The 21,675-nt window shown below is 42.6% G+C and overlaps 1 protein-coding gene across 1 annotated transcript; it reads left to right on the top strand.

Annotated features, from left to right (window-relative positions):
- Positions 1–10,468: 10,468 nt before the first annotated feature.
- On the top strand, positions 10,469–19,711 carry LOC117521298 (alpha-amylase 1-like). The gene is made up of 6 exons (XM_034182618.1): positions 10,469–10,557; positions 16,586–16,688; positions 17,228–17,361; positions 18,946–19,168; positions 19,289–19,410; positions 19,582–19,711. The coding sequence occupies exons 1-6, from the start codon at positions 10,469–10,471 to the stop codon at positions 19,709–19,711; spliced, it is 801 nt and encodes a 266-aa protein (XP_034038509.1).
- The last annotated feature ends 1,964 nt before the right edge of the window (positions 19,712–21,675 follow it).

Here is a 21,675-nt window from a genome sequence, read left to right as displayed (position 1 = left end):
GGAGACCTCCAGTATGACAGCGTTTATTGTCTTTGAGTTTTGTTGACCGACCAGACGGGGTGAACTCATGCATTTATGCAAATATCTATTCACTCACGCAATTTAGAAAGTAAACACCTGAAGTTTTCCAGTTCCTCGGAATTACACCATTGTTACTTGAATTGAACTGTAAATAGAATCTGCAAACTATTATGGCCCCTTCACACCAAACAAGAAGTTGGGCGACAGAAGCAGAAACTGACTGAAAAAGAGTGAAGAAAAAAAAAAACGTGGTGGTGAACAACGAAAAATTCCACCTGCTGTCATGAGGGACACAAGGTCAGACAGGCGTGAACGATCCCAGGGTGACTGTTTCACTTTTTAGGGAGGACCGTTCAGTCTGCGACACCAGCGTCAGACTGAATTTCACTGGTTCTATATTCTAACACTCCATAAGCAAAATAATTCAATTAAAATAAATATATGGTTCATAGTGATTTTGTGTTGGTTATTTCATCCTGTTTGATGACTTTTCAGAGACAGTTTGATGAACAATATGGGGTAACTCGAGTGCAGACTGATTTCAGCATGTGGGTGAAGATGGTAATATATATATATATACACCATGGTCAGTGAGAATTCCATGTCATGTATTATTTTCGTGTATATGCACACGTAGTTCGGCAAGTTAGGTCACTGTTAAAATCACTCTGCTGTGGTCATCACCATAGCAACGCATAAATCAGTTGGCGCAGATCAGCTGTGTTTTGACAGGTGAATGACAGAAACGCAATAAAACATGGATTTCCAAGTGAATTTTTATATTTTTGGCCAAAATAAAATGTTTGAGGGATGGGAAGAGGAGGAGAGCAGACGAGAAGAACAGCAAAAGCAACGGCATAAAGATTTAACATCGGACGAACTGGACAAGATTGAAGACAGGAAAGAAGAAGAGAACGGTTCTATCCTTGTGGGCTGCCAGAGCGCTCCGCATTAAAACAGTGAGCATAGTTTCTGGACCTGTTGCCAGAGTTGGCCACAGCTCCACAAAGCAGAGAGGGGGGTGGTGTGAGTGGCCTGCTGTGGTGCGAGCCCGCAGACTCGGTAAGCGCATCGGAGACAAAATATCTTGAGACTTGTAGTTAGCTCACTGTGTGGGACCATGGTATATACAGTGAGGAAAATAAGTATTTGAACACCCTGCGATTTTGCAAGTTCTCCCACTAAGAAATCATGGAGGGGTCTGAAATTTTCATCTTAGGTGTATGTTCACTGTGAGAGACATAATCTAAAAAAAAAACAATTGGAAGTCACAATGTATGATTTTTTTTTAATAATTTATTTGAATGTTACTGCTGCAAATAAGTATTTGAACACCTACCAACCAGCAAGAATTCTGGCTCACACAGACCTGTTAATTTTTCTTTAAGAAGCCCTCTTATTCTGCACTCTTTACCTGTATTAATTACACCTGTTTGAACTTGTTACCTGTATAAAAGACACCTGTTCACACACTCAATCAATCACACTCCAACCTGTCCACCATAGCCAAGACCAAAGAGCTGTCTAAGGACACCAGGGACAAAACTGTAGACCTGCACAAGGCTGGGATGGACTACAGGACAACAGGCAAGCAGCTTGGTAGAAGACAACAACTGTTATGATTATTTATTAGAAAGTGGAAGAAACACAAGATGACTGTCAGTCTCCCTCGGTCTGGGATTCCATGCAAGATCTCACTTTGTGGAGTAAGGATGATTCCTGGTCAATGACCTGAAGTCAGAAAGATTACATTAGTAACACATGATGCTGTCATGATTTAAAATCCTGCAGGGCAGAAAGGTCCCCCTGCTCAAGCCAGTACATGTCCAGGCCTGTTTGAAGTTCACCAGTGACCATCTGGATGATCCAGAGGAGACATGGGAGAAGGTCATGTGGTCAGATGGGACCAGAATAGAGCTTTTTGGAATCAAGTGCACTTACCATGTTTCAAGGATGAGAACAACCCCAAGAAAACCATCCCAACCGTGAAGCATAGGGGTGGAAACATCATACTCTGGGGGTGCCCTTCTGCAAAGGGGACAGGACGACTGCATCGTATTGAAGGGAGGATGGATGGGGTCATGTATTGCAAGATTTTGGCAAACAACCTCCTTCCCTCAGTAACAGCATTGAAGATGGTTTATGGCTGGCTCTTCCAGCATGACAATGACCCCAAACACACAGCCAGGGCAACTAAGGAGGGCCTCTGTGAGAAGCATTTCAAGGTCCTGGAGTGGCCTGGCCAGTCTCCAGACCTGAACTCAATAGAAAATCTTTGGAGGGAGCTGAAACTCCAAACCTGAAAGATCTAGAGAAGATCTGTATGGAGGAGTGGACCAAAATCCCTGCTGCAGTGTGTGAAAACCTGGTGAAAAACTACAGGAAACATTTGACCTCTGTAATTGCAAACAAAGGCGACTGTACCAAATATTAACATTAATTTTCACAGGTGTTCAAATACTTATTTGTAGCAGTAACATACAAATAAATTATAAAAAAAAAATAAATCATTCATTGTGATTTCCGGATTTGTTTTTTTTTAGATTATGTCTCTCACAGTGGACATGAACCTAAGATGAAAATTTCAGACTCCTCCATGATTTCTAAGTGGGAGAACTTGCAAAACCACAGGGTGTTCAAATACTTATTTTCCTCACTGTATGTATATATATATATATATATATATATATAGAGAGAGAGAGAGAGAGAGAGAGAGAGAGAGAGAGAGAGAGAGAGAGAGAGAGAGAGAGAGAGAGAGAGGTGTAAGACTACAACTCTGCTATTTAAGCATAAAAATTCCAAAAGAAAAAATACTATAGCACCTTCAACTGCACCACAGACTAAAACAGTTAAATGTGGTCTATTAAACATTAGGTCTCTCTCTTCTAAGTCCCTGTTAGTAAATGATATAATAATTGATCAACATACTGATTTATTCTGCCTTACAGAAACCTGATTACAGCAGGATGAATATGTTAGTTTAAATGAGTCAACACCCCCGAGTCACACTAACTGCCAGAATGCTCGTAGCACGGGCCGAGGCGGAGGATTAGCAGCAATCTTCCATTCCAGCTTATTAATTAATCAAAAACCCAGACAGAGCTTTAATTCATTTCAAAGCTTGACTCTTAGTCTTGTCCATCCAAATTGGAAGTCCCAAAAAACAGTTTTATTTGTTATTATCTATCGTCCACCTGGTCGTTACTGTGAGTTTCTCTGTGAATTTTCAGACCTTTTGTCTGACTTAGTGCTTAGCTCAGATAAGATAATTATAGTGGGCGATTTTAACATCCACACAGATGCTGAGAATGACAGCCTCAACACTGCATTTAATCTATTATTAGACTCAATTGGCTTTGCTCAAAATGTAAATGAGTCCACCCACCACTTTAATCATATCTTAGATCTTGTTCTGACTTATGGTATGGAAATTGAAGACTTAACAGTATTCCCTGAAAACTCCCTTCTGTCTGATCATTTCTTAATAACATTTACATTTACTCTGATGGACTACCCAGCAGTGGGGAATAAGTTTCATCACACTAGAAGTCTTTCAGAAAGCGCTGTAACTAGTTTTAAGGATATGATTCCTTCTTTATGTTCTCTAATGCCATATACCAACACAGTGCAGAGTAGCTACCTAAACTCTGTAAGTGAGATAGAGTATCTCGTCAATAGGTTTACATCCTCATTGAAGACAACTTTGGATGCTGCAGCTCCTCTGAAAAAGAGAGCTTTAAATCAGAAGTGCCTGACTCCGTGGTATAACTCACAAACTTGCAGCTTAAAGCAGATAACCCGTAAGTTGGAGAGGAAATGGCATCGCACTAATTTAGAAGATCTTCACTTAGCCTGGAAAAAGAGTCTGTTGCTCTATAAAAAAGCCATCCGTAAAGCTAGAACATCTTACTACTCATCACTAATTGAAGAAAATAAGAACAACCCCAGGTTTCTTTTCAGCACTGTAGCCAGGCTGACAAAGAGTCAGAGCTCTATTGAGCCGAGTATTCCTTTAACGTTAACTAGTAATGACTTCATGACTTTCTTTGCTAATAAAATTTTAACTATTAGAGAAAAAATTACTCATAACCATCCCAAAGATGTATCGTTATCTTTGGCTGCTTTCAGTGATGCCGGTATTTGGTTAGACTGTTTCTCTCCGATTGTTCTGTCTGGGTTATTTTCATTAGTTACTTCCTCCAAACCATCAACATGTCTATTAGACCCCATTCCTACCAGGCTGCTCAAGGAAGCCCTACCATTAATTAATGCTTTGATCTTAAATATGATCAGTCTATCTTTATTAGTTGGCTATGTACCACAGGCTTTTAAGGTGGCAGTAATTAAACCATTACTTAAAAAGCCATCACTTGACCCAGCTATCTTAGGTAATTATAGGCCAATCTCCAACCTTCCTTTTCTCTCAAAAATTCTTCTGCAGAGGAATGGTCTATTTGAGGAGTTTCAGTCAGGTTTTAGAATTTATCATAGTACAGAAACAGCATTAGTGAAGGTTACAAATGATCTTCTTATGGCCTCAGACAGTGGACTCATCTCTGTGCTTGTTCTGTTAGACCTCAGTGCTGCTTCTGATACTGTTCACCATAAAATTTTATTACAGAGATTAGAGCATGCCATAGGTATTAAAGGCACTGCGCTGCAAAATCTTAGAAACATGGTGTCTAACCAGATCCTTACTCTGGATGGCATTACCCTGACCTCTAGTAATACTGTGAGAAATCTTGGCGTCATTTTTGATCAGGATATGTCCTTCAATGCGCATATTAAACAAATATGTAGGACTGCTTTTTTGCATTTGCGCAATATCTCTAAAATTAGAAAGGTCTTGTCTCAGAGTGATGCTGAAAAACTAATTCATGCATTTATTTCCTCTAGGCTGGACTATTGTAATTCATTATTATCAGGTTGTCCTAAAAGTTCCCTGAAAAGCCTTCAGTTAATTCAAAATGCTGCAGCTAGAGTGCTAACAGGGACTAGAAGGAGAGAGCATATCTCACCCATATTGGCCTCTCTTCATTGGCTTCCTGTTAATTCTAGAATAGAATTTAAAATTCTTCTTCTTACTTATAAGGTTTTGAATAATCAGGTCCCATCTTAGGGACCTCGTAGTACCATATCACCCCAATAGAGCGCTTCGCTCTCAGACTGCAGGCTTACTTGTAGTTCCTAGGGTTTGTAAGAGTAGAATGGGAGGCAGAGCCTTCAGCTTTCAGACTCCTCTCCTGTGGAACCAGCTCCCAATTCAGATCAGGGAGACAGACACCCTCTCTACTTTTAAGATTAGGCTTAAAACTTTCCTTTTTGCTAAAGCTTATAGTTAGGGCTGGATCAGGTGACTCTGAACCATCCCTTAGTTATGCTGCTATAGACTTAGACTGCTGGGGGGTTCCCATGATGCACTGAGTGTTTCTTTCTCTTTTTGCTCTGTATGCACCACTCTGCATTTAATCATTAGTGATTGATCTCTGCTCCCCTCCACAGCATGTCTTTTTCCTGGTTCTCTCCCTCAGCCCCAACCAGTCCCAGCAGAAGACTGCCCCTCCCTGAGCCTGGTTCTGCTGGAGATTTCTTCCTGTTAAAAGGGAGTTTTTCCTTCCCACTGTTGCCAAGTGCTTGCTCACAGGGGGTCGTTTTGACTGTTGGGGTTTTTCCGTAATTATTGTATGGCCTTGCCTTACAGTATAAGGCGCCTTGGGGCAACTGTTTGTTGTGATTTGGCGCTATATAAATACAATTGATTTGATTTTGATTTGATTTGATATATATATATATATATATATATATATATATATATATATATATATATATATATATATATATATATATATATATATATATATATATATAAGGCAGGTTCTGTAAAACAATTCATGTCGGAAGGTGCTGAGCCCCTGACACTGGATGTGCGACAGTCAATAGAACGAAAACGCATCTCAGATATTAAAGTAAGTAGTGGGTAGTGCCCGGACAATTTAAATTTAAGCAAAAACAAAACAACAACAACAATCATAATAATAATAATAATAATAATTCATCTGGCTGTTAATACTTAGTGGTGTTGTGACATGTTTTGTCTTTAAGTGCTGTTTTATCTTTATTGTATGTGTGTTTTATTTTTGTGAATCTTTGATTTTACTGTAAAGCACTTTGGACTCTCTGGCTGCTGTAAAGCGCTTTAATAAATTAGGGCTGTAGCTATTGAATATTTTTGAAATAGAGTATTCTAGCAATTATTTAATTGATTGAGTAATCACATAAAAAGTACTTTTGCATTTTTATACAGCAACTTCTGTTTTCTTCTGGGGACAGTACAGCGCCACATACAGGCCTGGCATATGGACTACAATGTTAAACAGAGCTTTGAAGCACAGAATTTGCCTCAAACATTTTTTGTAATTCAATTGTTTGAGTTACTCGACTAATTATTTCAGTCCTAAAATAAATGTTGATTGATTGAAATTGAGCACTTAGTGCACCACTCGGATTTCTGTCATCTGCAGCATCAAAATTGATCGAATATTAGTGATATTCTTTAAGTCAGAAGCAAAATATTTGCATAAGTGCCAAAATAACATACAGAATTAATAATAATTTATTTCTCTGGATCAAATTTATTTGACTTATTTTGCAATCAAGTTATGATCGCCGGTGTCCCCGCCCCGCTCCACTATAGAAGCTGAAGGGTTTTAGCCATGCTTATGGTCCCCTGAACCATTAAGTGAAAAAAAATCTGAAAGACCTAAATGACATGTTGAGGAGCTTCCAGGCGTGTCAGAGGCAAATAAAGAAAAATGCTTTAAAAGGCGGGGGGTCTGGGGGGAGAAACTGAAGGGTTTTAGCCATGGCAATGCTTCCCAGAACCATTTTACTTAAAAAGTCTACGGGACCTAAGTGACATGGTCATCAATGTTGGCGACATGAAACATACCTTTAATAAACCCATATGAATGTATCAGTGAAGCCTACAATAGTTGATCATTAAATTATGTCAGTCTATTTAAAATACCTTCATCTCGAGACCTTCATACACCCAAGCAAGTATCACATACAATCGACATGATATATTTACATCAGCCTACGTCGATGTTCAGTCCAAGGCTTTGCCTTAGTTATATTAATTATAACCATCAGCAGGAAAGTCAAACTAAATCAGTTCCTTAAGGGAGACACCAACATAATAACATATGTATGCAATGTGTATGTACTTGAGGACATGTTTTATATGACATAATAAAATGGCACAACTAGAAAGTGCATGCACCAAGGTGAAATCATTGAGTCGAACTATTGCAGTAGATATTCTGAAATTAAGAGAAAGAAAGCCAGTGGATGTCTGTTAAGAGTTTTAAGAAAGTATTCTTCTGACTGACAGTCTGGGTGTTGCTTCTGACATGTTCAGTCACGTACACAGAGATATGTACACAGAGAAATGTACAGAACAGTTCATACCACAGGTGGCTCACATGCTCTGAGACAGCACCACGTGCATGTGATAATTCAGAGATGATAGTATCTATTAATGCTATGAAGCAGGATTTGTCCTCCACACTATGCTGAAATTCTACTAGTATTAAGATGGGAAACTGGTTAAAAAAATTATGCACCTTTCAAATTTTCAGTGGGTGAATAGTTTAACATACATCAAGATGAGTTTCATGAACCACAAAAGCCATGATTCATCTCATTTTTCAAATCAGCAAAGAAAAAAAAAAGACAAATGCTACTTTTTTTTTTTTTTTAAATAACTTAATGAGTAATGAAACGAAGGAACTCTTGTGTGTGGTCCAAAATGAAAATAAGATGTCCAGTGTTGTACATAATATTTCTTAAATAAAACACTTAATTATTGTATAAAATTGTAATCTAAACAGTGTTAGTGAATAAAAAAACAGCCATTATAAGACAAAGAAATCACTTCATATAATATGACTACAAAGTTTAAAGTAATAAATGTACATAAAATGTTTTTCGGAGCTCAGAGTGTTGCTGAATTCTTTCGTTGGGTCTCCTGCCACAGATCGAGGCAGCTTTTTTTAAGCAGTGCTCCAGTCTGCTTTGACCGACCCAGAAAATAAAACTTTGTCCTACAGAAAATTGTTGCTGACATTTTTGGCAATGCATGAAAGCATCAAGGTCTCTGTAAATGACTTGTTTTTAGATATGAGAAAATTCTACGTGTACACCTTATCTTGCTTTCTATTTTGCCTGTGCCTTGTTAATGCATTTTCACCTTTGGTCCATTTTGAAACGAGGTAAGAAGCTGTGAGAATGAAGCAGCGGTGCTGATGTTTGTAAAGTCCTGGTCCCACTGAATAATGAAGGATGAATAACGAGACACATAGTATGTTTTTTTGGTATGAGTCCAGTTATTCAACAATCGTGGGAGAATAGTGGCTCTGAGGGTCTTAGAGGCGGAATATTCAGCTAACGAGGCTCATCCCTGAGCGTGATGCTAATTTTAAAAAGTTCAAAATTTTGCAACAACAGCATAGGGCACTTTGTGTACGAGGTACTGCGAGGACAAACAAGGATTTTAGAGGCATGTGTGTGGTGAGGACAAGGCTGTTAAAAGCTCATTATCCTCGCACCTGACAGCTACAAGGACAGGACAGACTATTTTGGACAGGTTATTTTGGCTCCGCCCTCTCGCACACTTCATTGTGACAATCCCACCTGCTTTGTGTGCTGGACACTGAATGTAAAATAATTATTTTGTAGTAGGTTAATCATTTTCTGTCACAGTTTGACAGTTGAAAACACCTCCACCTCTAATTGCTTCTGGTGGACTGAGATGCCAACAATTTGGGTTCGTTTCCTGATTGCAGCGACGCTCTCAACTGGCACTCTCAACGACAGTGCTGGGGAGAAGTGAGAGACATGTGTCATCGGCCCTTCTGGAAACAAGCTTCCCTCTTTTGTTGGCTACCCACGTTAAATATGATCCACTTCTTCTTCATCTGGATGTTTTTTTTCTATCTCTGCCTCAATTGCTGAGATGGAGAACATATTTGGAACAGCCTAAAAGGTAATTATTTCTAATGTTTATATTGCAATAGCTTGATAAATTAGTTGCATGTTCATTCCTTCTTTATAAGCAGCTGTAAAAGTATGTTTATGATAGATTTAACATCTTGTTATAATGGATCAGATGAGCTTGGCTGTGTGTACACTGACGCAATGACTTGCACTCAAGAAGAACATTTACACAGAATGCGAGCGCGCAAAAGAGGAATTTTGCAGACACCAACACAAAGTTAAAAGTTGGATCAAGCTTGGTAAAACAGTTGCATGTTCATTCCTTCTTCAGAAGTAGCTGTAAAAGTATGTTTATGATAGATTTAACATCTTGTTATAATGGATCAGATGAGCTTGGCTGTGTTTGCGCTGATGCAATGACTCGCACTCAAGATGACCATTTACGCAGAACGCGGGAGTGCAAAAGAATTTTGCAGACACCAATGCAAAGTTAAAAGTTGGATCAGGCTTGGTAAAACAGTTGCATGTTCATTCCTTTATAAGCAGCTGTAAAAGTATGTTTATGATAGATTTAACATCTTGTTATAATGGATCAGATGAGGTGCATACTGTGCATGGTGATGCAATGACTCATGCTCAAGATGAGCATTTACGCAGAACATGAGCTCACAAAAGAGTGATTTTGCTGCAGAAGAAATAAAGCCAGCAAGAAGAAGTGCAGAGGTGACTGTCCAGGAACCCATGGTTCTGTTCCAGCTGGTCTATGGATGTGTTTTGTGTTGTGTTTTTTTTTTTTTTGGGGTGGGGGGTGATCCACAGTGGCCACCTCATTGTGGTGTCTTATTTTTTTTTGGTCACAGAGAGCTGGGTGAACATGCAGAACTGTTGCATTTAAAGACTCTGGAACACAGGTGAAAAGCAGCCTGGTGCACGGATACACACACCGACCAGACTGTACAGGACCGTCTTTTTTGAACTGCGTTTAAAAAATGAGACAACATCATGATTGGATGCTGTGAATTGAAAACCCACAATTTAAAAGGGACCAAGTGTTGGAGGGCTGGATGTTTGGACCAAACCCATGCCTAAACGTGCACGAACGTTGCACTACATGGATCATATGTGGCTTGATGTGGATCATATGCGGCGATGCAAGCCATTCAAGGCTGGATGGGGCTCAAATGACAGGTCGGTCATAGCTCACTAGAGGCTGATTCGTGCAACATGTGAGGTACAGAGAGGTTCATATAGACGCCTTAGTAGCAGATACGTGATAGCTTAAAATGTGGATCATTCTTCGAATATCGCTGACACACCCATGCGTGGATCATTATTCATGGCTTATTATTCAGTGGGGCCGAGGTTTAAGTCTCTTATTGGTCCTGGTGACAGTGAATATGTGTATAAATAACATCACAGAACAGGAGGTGAGGCGGTTTGATCTACAGGGATGTGGTTCATTCTGGTGGTCGTATTTGGGTTCAGTGTGGCCCAACACAACCCCAACACCAAGCACGGCCGGACGTCCATCGTCCACCTGTTTGAATGGCGCTAGGCAGACATCGCTGCGGAGTGCAATCGCTTCCTGGGCCCCAAAGGTTTTCGTGGAATTCAAGTAAGTACTGCGGAATATGGCACATTTTCTAGCTGGAGAATTTTTAATCCTATGTGCATAACCTGTCCATAACTAAGTTGCACATTAAAAGTGATAATATTTGAAAATGTTCTTTATATTTATTATTCATGTTTGAAAAATTGTAATGGCCTGGGAGTAGCTCCATTGATGTTTGATATTTGCTATCACTTCTAAATACTAAGAGACAACTGTAGTATGTGTGTATATGTCCCTCTCCTGTCCAAACAACACTTCGGAATTGAGCCAAATTTGCCAAACATATACTTGGACATATGGGGAGTGACATAGGCTCTTGAGTAGTTCAGTAGTAGCAGTAGCAGTAGCGACAGCGGCAGCCAAATGCAGCAGAGATTGTCACTCGTGCATTGGACTGATAAGTCATTTGCGCAGGTGCAGATAGAAACAAAAGACAAAAATTTCCTTTATATTTGTATTGTCAACTGTGTTGGTAGCATGGCCCAAGCAGAGGGTCACCTCTTTGAGTCTGGTCTGCTTGAGGTTTCTTCTGCCATTCATCATAGGGAGTATTTCCTTACCACTGTCACCTGTGTGCTTGCTCTAGGGGTTGGGAAGGTTAGACCTTACTTCTGTGAAATGCCTTGAGGTACCGTTGTTGTGATTTGGTGCTATATAAATGAAATAAATTAAAATTGAATTGAAAAATTGTAAAAAACAAACAAACAAACAAATAAACAAACAAACAAACTGGATGCTACACCATCATCTCTCGCAGATGGATAGATGCCAGGAGTAGCCGTAGTAATAGTAGCTGTTAAAGGGAGAGACACATTTGTGCTGCAGAATTGAGCCAAACTAGGTACACATATACTTGGACATATGGGGAGTGACAGACTATTGAGCACTTTAGTAGTTGCAGTAATAGCTGCAGCAGTAGTAGTTCTAATAATAGTAGTTAAGAGGAGAAACTTTTGTGCTGCAGAATTGAGCCAAACTAGGTACACAAATACGAGTAGTTTGACATATGGGGAGTGACACAGGCTTTTGAGCACTTTAGTAGTTAGTAGAAATAGCAACTGTCTGTTTTTGAAGCAGCTTTAGTCGTGCCTGAACAGTTCTCTGGAATCCGGGATAGGTGGGAGGTGATAGCTTTGTTAGTGAAGATGAAGTTTTCGTTTCAGTCTGAATCAAACTCCGCCCTGGGGTGGGTAATCAGCTATTTTCTCAATAAAACCTGAATATCAGGGTAAATCCGTGGTGTTTCTTTTTGTTTTTCTCTCAATGTTTGACTGCTGCAAGTGCAGCCACAGTTGATAATTCACATCTGGTGTTTTCTAGCTCTTGATTATTAGTATACCTGACTTAGTTTCGTAATTAATAGTGTGTGGAGCAGGAAGAGTTGAAAAACAGGCAGGTGACCTCCAGGAACTGGATAGTTGACCCCTGGTGTAATAGTTGCCTGAAGAAGACCTTAGGTTGCTTTGGTCAGTTAAAGACTTTGGGAGCTTTATCGGTGTGCAGATTTTCTTTCTTCTTTTTTTGACCCCTGGTGCCTTGCGCCTTGGGGCAACTGTTTGTTGTGATTTGGCGCTATATAAGAAAAAAGTTGATTGATTGATTGATGGTGTAATACCTTCTCCTTTTTTTTGACAGTAAACTAGCAATGGATTTCCTTGGCTCTTTGGGGACTACTGGGATTAATTTGTATCAAAGAAGAGGAAGTTGTGGAACTAGGTCTCCAGGTCAAAAGAGACACGCTCCAAAGACATCCAGTCATTAACTTACAGTTGGAAGACAGGAAGAGTTGGAACTCTTAAAATCAGTAAATACCTCTATCCAAGGACATAAACTCATCCCAGGTGTCTCTCAGTTTCAATGATCAAGGACCCGGAGAGATGAAAGTAACTGCAAAGACAAGTGAATCTGTCGACAAATTTAACAATTTACATACAGATACACATGTTGTGTGGGCCGCTGAAGAGGAGGTACTGCTGGCCCACCACCACCAGATGGCGCCCTGCTTGGAGTGCGTGTCACTACACCTTCCCAACAGGATTTCTCGGCCAGCGTCATGGATCCCGAGGGGCGTCAACCATCGCCTGAACAGCCAATGGAAGAGCGAGGTGAACAGGCGTCAGCAGGAGGCGTGTTAGGTGAGCTGCAGTAAATTTTAACCGCTTTCACTGCTCGGTTGGACTTAGTCACTGAGCAGAATGTTATTCTCAATCGGAGGATGGAGGCTCTCACCGCCCAGGTGGAAGTGCGTGCTCAGGGCACTGCTGCAGCACCTCCTCCTGTTGACCGGAGGCCTGAAACAGACATTCCGCTGGTCGTTCAACGACCCCCCCCACCATCCCCTGAAGCTTACATAAGCCCTCCGGAGCCATACGGAGGCTGTGTCGAGACGTGCGTGGACTTCTTAATGCAGTGTTTGCTCGTTTTTTCACAGCGTCCCGTCATGTACGAGTCAGATGCCAGCCGGGTGGCTTACGTAATAAATTTGCTTCGAGGAGAGGCATGCGCCTGGGCTACGGCGCTCTGGGAGCAGAATTCACGGCTCCTAACGACATATACTGGGTTTGTGAGGGGGTTCAGACAGGTGTTCGACCACCCTCATAGAGGCGAGACCGCTTCAAGCGTGCTGCTGTCGATAAGACAGGGGTGCCGGAGCGCAGCCAAGTATGCAGTCGACTTCTGCATCGCGGCAGCGCGAGCCAGCTGGAATGCTGTTGCGCTCTGCGCCGCCTTCGTAAACGGACTGTCTCTGGTCCTTAAGGAGCACCTGGTGGCGAAGGACGAGCCACGGGATTTAGACGGGCTTATCGACCTGGTTATACGGTTAGACAACCGATTAACAGAACACCAACGGCAGCGAGACGAGGGGCGTGGTCAGGCACAAGCCATCCCTCTTCATCCCGGGTCCGAAAGAGAGCCGTCTTCCCCACACTCCACAGCCAGGGTACTCCACGTGACGACAGCTCACCCTGCTGCCATTGTTAGGGAAACGAGCAGGACCAAAACGAGATCAGATCAGAGACAAAGGAGGCTGGTCCGTGGGGAGTGTTTTCTCTGCAGCTCAACCGAGCACACGCAGAAAAATTGCCCCAAACGGTCAAAACAGCAGCACTCGTCCTTAGAGACTGGGCTAAGGGTGGGTCATAATACTCACGCGGGGAATCCCCGACGATCTGCACGCATCCCAGTTACGATCCTGAGTGGGGATCTAACCCTTCACACCCCAGCATTGGTGGACACGGGGTCAGAGGGTAATCTGCTGGATAGCAGATGGGCAAAGGAGGTTGGGCTCCCTCTAGTGGCCTTACTGTCACCATTGTCGGTACGGGCACTAGATGGCACCCTTCTTCCACTAATCACACATCAGACACAGCCAGTGACAATGGTTGTGTCTGGAAATCACAGGGAGGAGATTGTGTTTTATGTAACACCGTCTACCTCCCGAGTGATTTTGGGTTTTCCATGGGTGTTAAAACAAATCCCCGGATTGACTGGCCGTCTGGGGTTGTGACGCAGTGGAGCGAAACCTGCCACCGGGAGTGTTTAGGATCCTCGGTTCCACCCGGTGTGACAGCTAAGGAGGAGGTTAAAGTCCCCCCCAGTCTGACGGCGGTGCCTAAGGAGTACCATGATCTCGCTGACGTCTTCAGCAAAGATCTGGCACTCACGCTTCCCCCGCACCGTCCGTACGATTGTGCCATTGATGTGATACCGGGCGCTGAGTACCCGTCCAGCAGGCTGTACAACCTCTCACGTTCGGAACGCGAATCAGTGGAGACCTACATCCGGGACTCGTTAGCTACCGGGTTGATCCAGAACTCCACCTCCCCGATGGGTGCTGGTTTCTTTTTTGTGGGCAAAAAAGACGGCGGACTCTGTCCATGCATTGACTACAGAGGGTTGAACGAGATCACGTTTCGCAACCGATACCCGTTACCTCTGTTGGATTCAGTGTTCACACCCTTGCATGGAGCCCAGATTTTCACTAAACTGGATCTTAGGAATGCTTATCATCTGGTTCGGATCCGGGAGGGAGACGAGTGGAAGACGGCATTTAACACCCCGTTAGGTCACTTTGAGTACCTGCTCATGCCGTTCGGCCTCACCAATGCGCCCGCGACGTTCCAAGCATTGGTTAATGACGTCTTGCGGGACTTCCTGCATCGGTTTGTCTTCGTATATCTGGACGATATACTCATCTTTTCCCCGGATCCTGAGACTCATGTTCAGCATGTACGTCAGGTCCTGCAGCGGTTGTTGGAGAACCGGCTGTTTGTGAAGGGCAAGAAGTGCGAGTCCCACCATACTTCTTTGTCCTTCCTGGGGTTTATTATCTCCTCCAACTCTGTCGCCCCGATCCGGCCAAGGTTGCGGCGGTGAGAGATTGGCCCCAACCAACAAACCGTAGGAAACTACAGCAGTTCCTCAGTTTTGCTAATTTTTACCGGAGGTTCATCAAAGGCTACAGTCAGGTAGTTAGTCCCCTGACAGCCCTGACCTCCACAAAAGTCCCCTTCACCTGGTCGGATCGGTGCGAAGCCGCATTTAGGGAGCTGAAACGCCAGTTCTCGACTGCGCCAGTCTTGGTGCAGCCCGATCCAAAACGCCAGTTTATAGTTGAAGTGAACGCCTCTGACTCAGGGATAGGAGCCGTGCTATCCCAGAGCGGGGAGTCCGACAAGGTTCTCCACCCATGTGCCTACCTTTCCCGCAGGTTGACCCCAGCTGAAAGGAACTATGACGTCGGCAATCTGGAACTTCTTGCGGTGAAGGAGGCTCTGGAGGAGTGGAGACACCTGTTGGAGGGAACTTCGGTACCATTCACGGTTTTCACGGACCTTCGGAACCTGGAGTACATCCGGACCGCCAAATGTCTGAACCCCAGGCAAGCCTGCTGGTCACTGTTCTTCGGGCGTTTTGACTTTCAGATCACATACCGCCCCAGGACGAAGAACCAACAGTCTGACGCCCTGTCCCGGGTGCACGAGGAGGAAGTCAGGACCAAGCTGTCAGACCCTACAGAAACCATCATCCCCAAGTCCACTGTCGTGGCCACCTTCACCTGGGACGTGGAGAAGACCGTCCGGGAGGCCCTGATACGGAACCCAGACCCGGGGACTGGACCGAAGGACAAGATGTACATCCCACCAGAGGCCAGGGCTGCAGTCCTTGACTTCTGTCACGGTTCCAAGCTCTCCTGCCACCCGGGGCTGCGAAGAATCGTGGCAGTGGTCCGGCAGTGCTTTTGGTGGGCGTCTCTGGAAGCCGACGTCCGGGAGTACGTCCAGGCCTGCACCACCTGCACCAGGGACAAAGCCGACCACCACAAGACCCAAGGCCTCCTCCAGCCACTGCCCGTGCCTCATCGCCCCTGGTCTCACATCGGCCTGGACTTCGTCATGGGCCTCCCGCTGTCCCAGGGCATGACTGCCATCCTCACAATAGTGGACCGGTTCTCCAAGGCGGCCCACTTCGTGGCCCTCCCGAAGCTCCCGACAGCCCAGGAGACAGCAGACTTCCTGGTCCACCACGTCGTGCGTCTGCATGGGATTCCATCGGACATTGTCTTAGTTCTCCTCCCAGGTCTGGAGGAGTTTCTGCAGGGAACTGGGGGCCACCGTAAGTCTCTCGTCTGGGTACCCCCCCCAGACGAACGGACAGGCAGAGCAAACGAACCAGGAACTGGAGCAGGCCCTCCGCTGCGTGACCTCCGCGCACCCGAAGGCCTGGAGCAACCATCTGGCCTGGATCGAGTACGCTCATAATAGCCAAGTTTCATCTGCCACCGGCCTCTCCCCGTTTGAGGTATGTTTGGGGTACCAGCCCCATTGTTTCCGCTAGTGGAGGGAGAGGTTGGGGTGCCCTCAGTCCAGGCCCATCTGAGGAGGTGCCGTCGGGTGTGGCGTACTGCCCACTCTGCCCTGCTCAAAGCCCGGACGAGGGCTAAGGCCCATGCAGACCGCCGGCGTGCCCTGGTGACCTGGAAGCTGTCTACAGTCGTCTGCACAACCTCACCACCAAGTGGTTTCCCAATAATGCAAGACCTTTCATCTTCCAAGAGGTAGCTTTTGATATTTTTTATTTTTATTTATTTTAACCTTTATTTAACCAGGTTAGTCCTTTGCTTTGGAAGCATTGTGCTACTGCTTCATCCAATCCTGGAGTAAAATTCAATTCTCAGTTTTCCTGCTATTTAAAAGGCACAGTATTCAGAGAGCATCATATAGGCGGTGCATGATACGCTGTGCACTGGGATGCAAAGGAGTGCATCATTAGTTGCAAAGTAGCCGTGGCTATAAATGTGCATGCATTACATCTGTTTTTAGATTTCATTAAAAAAACATCTTTAATGCATTAGTTCTTGTTCAGTAAAAGAAAGAAAAATATGACCACAAAATTGAACTGAAATTGAAAATTTCAAAACTTTATTCATATCTATAGCCCATGAGTCAGTCAATTTCAGTTTGTACATACAATAGGTAATGTACGTTAGTTGTTGAGCAAATAGGATTAATAAATTGTTTTTACTGTGTTGAGCTCAAGTTTTAATTGCTGCCCTTTATGAACTTTGCATAAACTGTAACTGTGTTATGTTTCCAGGTTATAGATCTGGGAGGAGAAGCCATCACATCAAGAGAGTACTTCCATCTTGGACGGGTGACTGAATTCAAATATGGGGCTAAACTGGGAACCGTCTTCAGAAAATGGCACGGCGAGAAGCTGTTTTACACAAAGTAAGTTTGTTGTGTGCATGTGGGAATAACAGTTCATTAAAAATCATACCAACTACTGGAGCATCACAAATTAAGCAACTTGAAAATACCATTTCCTTACTTTAAGGACAAGATATCTTTTTTGATAGTGTTTAAAAATAAATATGAGGATCAAAACAGAACCAGCAGTTGAACTGTCTGAACTCAAATCATGTTTTAAAAAAACAAACAAAAAAACAAAAACAAAAAACAAACAAACAGAATTGCAAATTAATAACATTCATTAATGTTTTGATTGCTTACCACACATATTATTGGGGATATAATTAATTTCTCTTTCGACTGTGAACCAATTGGTGGTACATCCGCAGTTCTTGTTCCAAAAAGCTGCATGTTAGCAGGTTTGGCTCCTCAGAAACATGTTATAGTATATTTCTTACATGTTAGACAGAATGTTATTAATCCCTTGGGAAAACTCCCTTAGGGAAACTGAGGTTCCAGCAGCATTGCATAGCAGCACACAGGGTAAGAAGCACACAGAGCATCAAAAGTAAAAATTAAAAAACGATTTGCAAATACTTACTTAAACTCCTCCACTTGAGGCAAGGACACTCCAGACGGATCGGTGCAGCATCTGCAGTGATGCGGTCGCTGTATCGGACCATCGTGGTGAAGAGAGAGCTGAGTAGGGGGGCAAAGCTCTCGATTTACTGATCGATCTACGTTCCGATCCTCACCTATGGTCATGAGATTTAGCTCATGACTGAAAGAACGAGATCGCGAGTACAAGCGGCCGAGATGAGTTTCCTCCGCAGGGTGGCTGGGTGCTCCCTTAGAGATAGGGTAAGGAGCTCGGTCACTCGGGAGGAGCTCGGAGTTGAGCCGCTGCTCCTCCATATCAAAAGGAGTCAGTTGAGGTGGCTCGGGCATCTTTTCCGGATGCGCCCTGGACGCCTCGCTGGAGAGGTGTTCTGGGCACGTCCCATTGGGAGGAGGCCCCGGGGAAGACCCGGGACACGCTGGAGAGACTACATCTCTCGGCGACCCGACTCCAAATAAAGCGGAAGAAAATGGATGGATGGATGGATTTGCAAATATACATATAAATACCAGACCTACTGATCGCTGCAGGTTTACTGGCTACTACTGTTCCTCTCCTTCCTGTCATCTGTCTTCCTGTTACGCCTCCCTCCCCAAGTGAGGTATTGTACAGTCTGATGGCCTGATGTTATTATTAATGTCTGATTTTAGTTTTATGCTATTATTTACTGTACTGTCTGCCCAATATGTTATCAATAGATTTATATTAAAAAAAAGTCCTCAGACAAAAAGCAGGCATCCATTTCAAAATGAGCAAATATTGGCATAAAAACAATAAAGTTTATCAGTTTGAACATTAAATATCTTGTCTTTGTGGTGTATTCAATTGCATATAGGTTGAAGAGGATTTGCAAATTATTGTATTCTGTTTTTATTTACATTTTACACAACGTCCCAACTTCATTGGAATTGGGGTTGTAAAAAAATACTCAGAAAAAAATAACTATCTGGAACATTTACAAAAAAGAAACTCGTTAACTTGGCTAATTTGTGTTCCATGTCCAGGAACTGGGGAGAGGGATGGGGTTTCATGCCAGATGATAATGCTGTTGTCTTCATTGACAACCACGACAACCAGAGAGGCCACGGTGCCGGTGGTGCAGCCATCATTACTTTCTGGGACCCGAGGCTTTATAAGATGGCTGTTGGCTACATGCTGGCCCATCCTTATGGTGTGACAAGAGTGATGTCCAGCTACCGATGGGAACGAAACTTAGTGGATGGAAAGGTAGATTATTAGAGATAATATTGTTGTAATATGTACAGTACTAGTGAAATGTTTGGACACACTTTCCCATTCATCTGAATTGGGAAGTTCAATAAACTGTCCATTCATATTGTTTGATAGGATAAAAATGACTGGATCGGCCCTCCGAGCAACAGTGATGGATCCACAAAACCCGTCCCCATCCACCCTGACCAGACCTGTGGGGATGGTTGGGTGTGTGAACACAAATGGAGACAGATCAAGTGAGTTGTTATAAAGTAGAATTTCTGACCTGCAATAAATATTTCCTACAATAACACAACTTGTGATGTCCATTTGATTGCATAGTGTACAACAACTTCATCAAGTATTAAATCATAGTTCAGAAACCAAAAAAAAAAAAAAAAAATTAAGATTTTTCAATCTTTGTTTAGGAACATGGTCATTTTTCGTAATGTGGTCAATGGACAGCCTCACACCAACTGGTGGGACAACGAGAGCAAACAGGTTGCTTTTGGACGTGGTGATCGTGGTTTTATCGTCTTTAACAATAATGACTGGTAAGGACTGTTTATGCTGCATTTAATTGCTAATTTACACTTGTGTGTTCTTTGTACAACTAAACAGAGTCTGGATGCAGAAAACATATCCAGCATTTATTAGCTTTCAAGGATCATAATCAAGAAATAATAAAAACTGATCATTGGCATTATCGTGTTTTGCGATGTACTGCTAAAGGGGTCTATTATACACTTTTTAAGCATGCTAATACACATCCCCATTTCATGTGTCAGACAGAACTGGTTTAATATGTGTATCCCAGAGAAATTAACTATCTAAACATAGGCTTTTGTGACATATGTCACAGAAGCTTAAAATGAGCCATTTCAATGAGCCATTGAAATTTTGCTTCTAACAGGATAATTTGGACATGTGTATCTTTGACAGTGTTAAACATGAAACCTCAACTATATATAGCAGTGAAAAGTAGATAACATTTTGCTGCATATGACCCCTTTAAAGTGAAATATTGAAATGGTTTTATGACATAACCTTTGAGCTCAACCTATCACAATGTCTTGGCCAATCTCATCACATTTCCACCTCGGAAATCTGAAATCGACTTGTATTAACGCAGTCATGCATTTTTGGCATTTCACTTTCTGAATCCATCACCAGAGGTGGAACAAAGTCATCATCAAGTCACTTTCAAGTTATGAATCAGCAAGTCCCAAGTCACGTCTCTAGTCATAATGACCACCAATTTTTTGCAAGCTGACTTCGGACTTGCAGATTGATGACTTGAGAATGACTTGACAGTGACTTCATCTCACCTCTGTCCATCACGTATTCTGTTGTCCGTGATAACAAATGTTCACTGTGACACTTGCAAGGATTTTAAAATGTTCTGGAACTTGTGTTTAACTTGAAGGGACCTGGATGTGACTCTGAACACTGGCATGCCTGGTGGAACCTACTGTGATGTCATTTCTGGCCAGAAAGAAGACAACATGTGCACCGGGAAGCAGATCCACGTTGGAGACGACGGCCGAGCCCGCTTCAAGATCAGCAACAGAGATGAGGACCCGTTTGTTGCAATTCATGCTGAATCCAAGCTGTAAAAGGGATAAAGCATTGTTCCCTGACTTAAAGTCAAAACACAACTCTGAAACATGCGGTCACTTCCACTTTTAAAAGCATTTTAATAAATGTACAAATGCTGGAAAACAAAGTGTTGATATTTTTGCAAGACATTAAAAACAGGCTGTGATCAGACTGAGGCTTTGGGAGTGAAAGACAACAAGCTCATTTCAAGATGCATGCAGCTTTAACCACACCCACTCCTAATTTCCATCATGTATGTGGTGATCAGATTATTCCCTGCATCATTCCCAGACGTCCCACAGATGGTAAACAGATACATGGTGTAACATTTAATTTTACATAAGAAAATGTCGTTTTTTTTTTTTGGTTGATCTGATTACAGTATAATCACTTTGTCCTCATAATATGATCTTTTTGTTTGGAGACCTCCAGTATGACAGCGTTTATTGTCTTTGGGTTTTGTTGACTGACCAGACGGGGTGAACTCATGCATTTATGCAAATATCTATTCACTCACTGCAATTTAGAAAGTAAATGCCTGAAGTTTTCCAGTTCCTCAGAATTACACCATTGTTACTTGAATCAAACTTTAAATAGAATCTGCCAGTTTGCCAAAAAAAACAAACTATTATAAATTAATAATATCAGGATTTATGTTTCAAAATGGATTGTGACTCCTGTGTACAACTCATTTAGTACCTGCTGTATGTACACATACTGTATATGCAGTATGTTTAATTAGCAGCAGCCCAGTGGTATAGAAGAATAATTAATAATCATTTAATTTTGGCCTTTGAACACACCTGTTTATGTCCCTTTGATTTATTTTGTAATTTGTCTCGCTCTTTTTTTGGGCAAAATTCTCAACAAATACATTTTTTAACTATATCAATCAATTATATAATTTATGAGAAGATTAAACT

Source organism: Thalassophryne amazonica, chromosome 12 (assembly GCF_902500255.1).
Source record: "Thalassophryne amazonica chromosome 12, fThaAma1.1, whole genome shotgun sequence".
Taxonomy (NCBI): Eukaryota; Metazoa; Chordata; class Actinopteri; order Batrachoidiformes; family Batrachoididae; genus Thalassophryne; species Thalassophryne amazonica.
The sequence above is the reverse complement of the archived record's forward strand: the minus strand, read 5'-3'. Positions and strand labels throughout refer to the sequence as shown.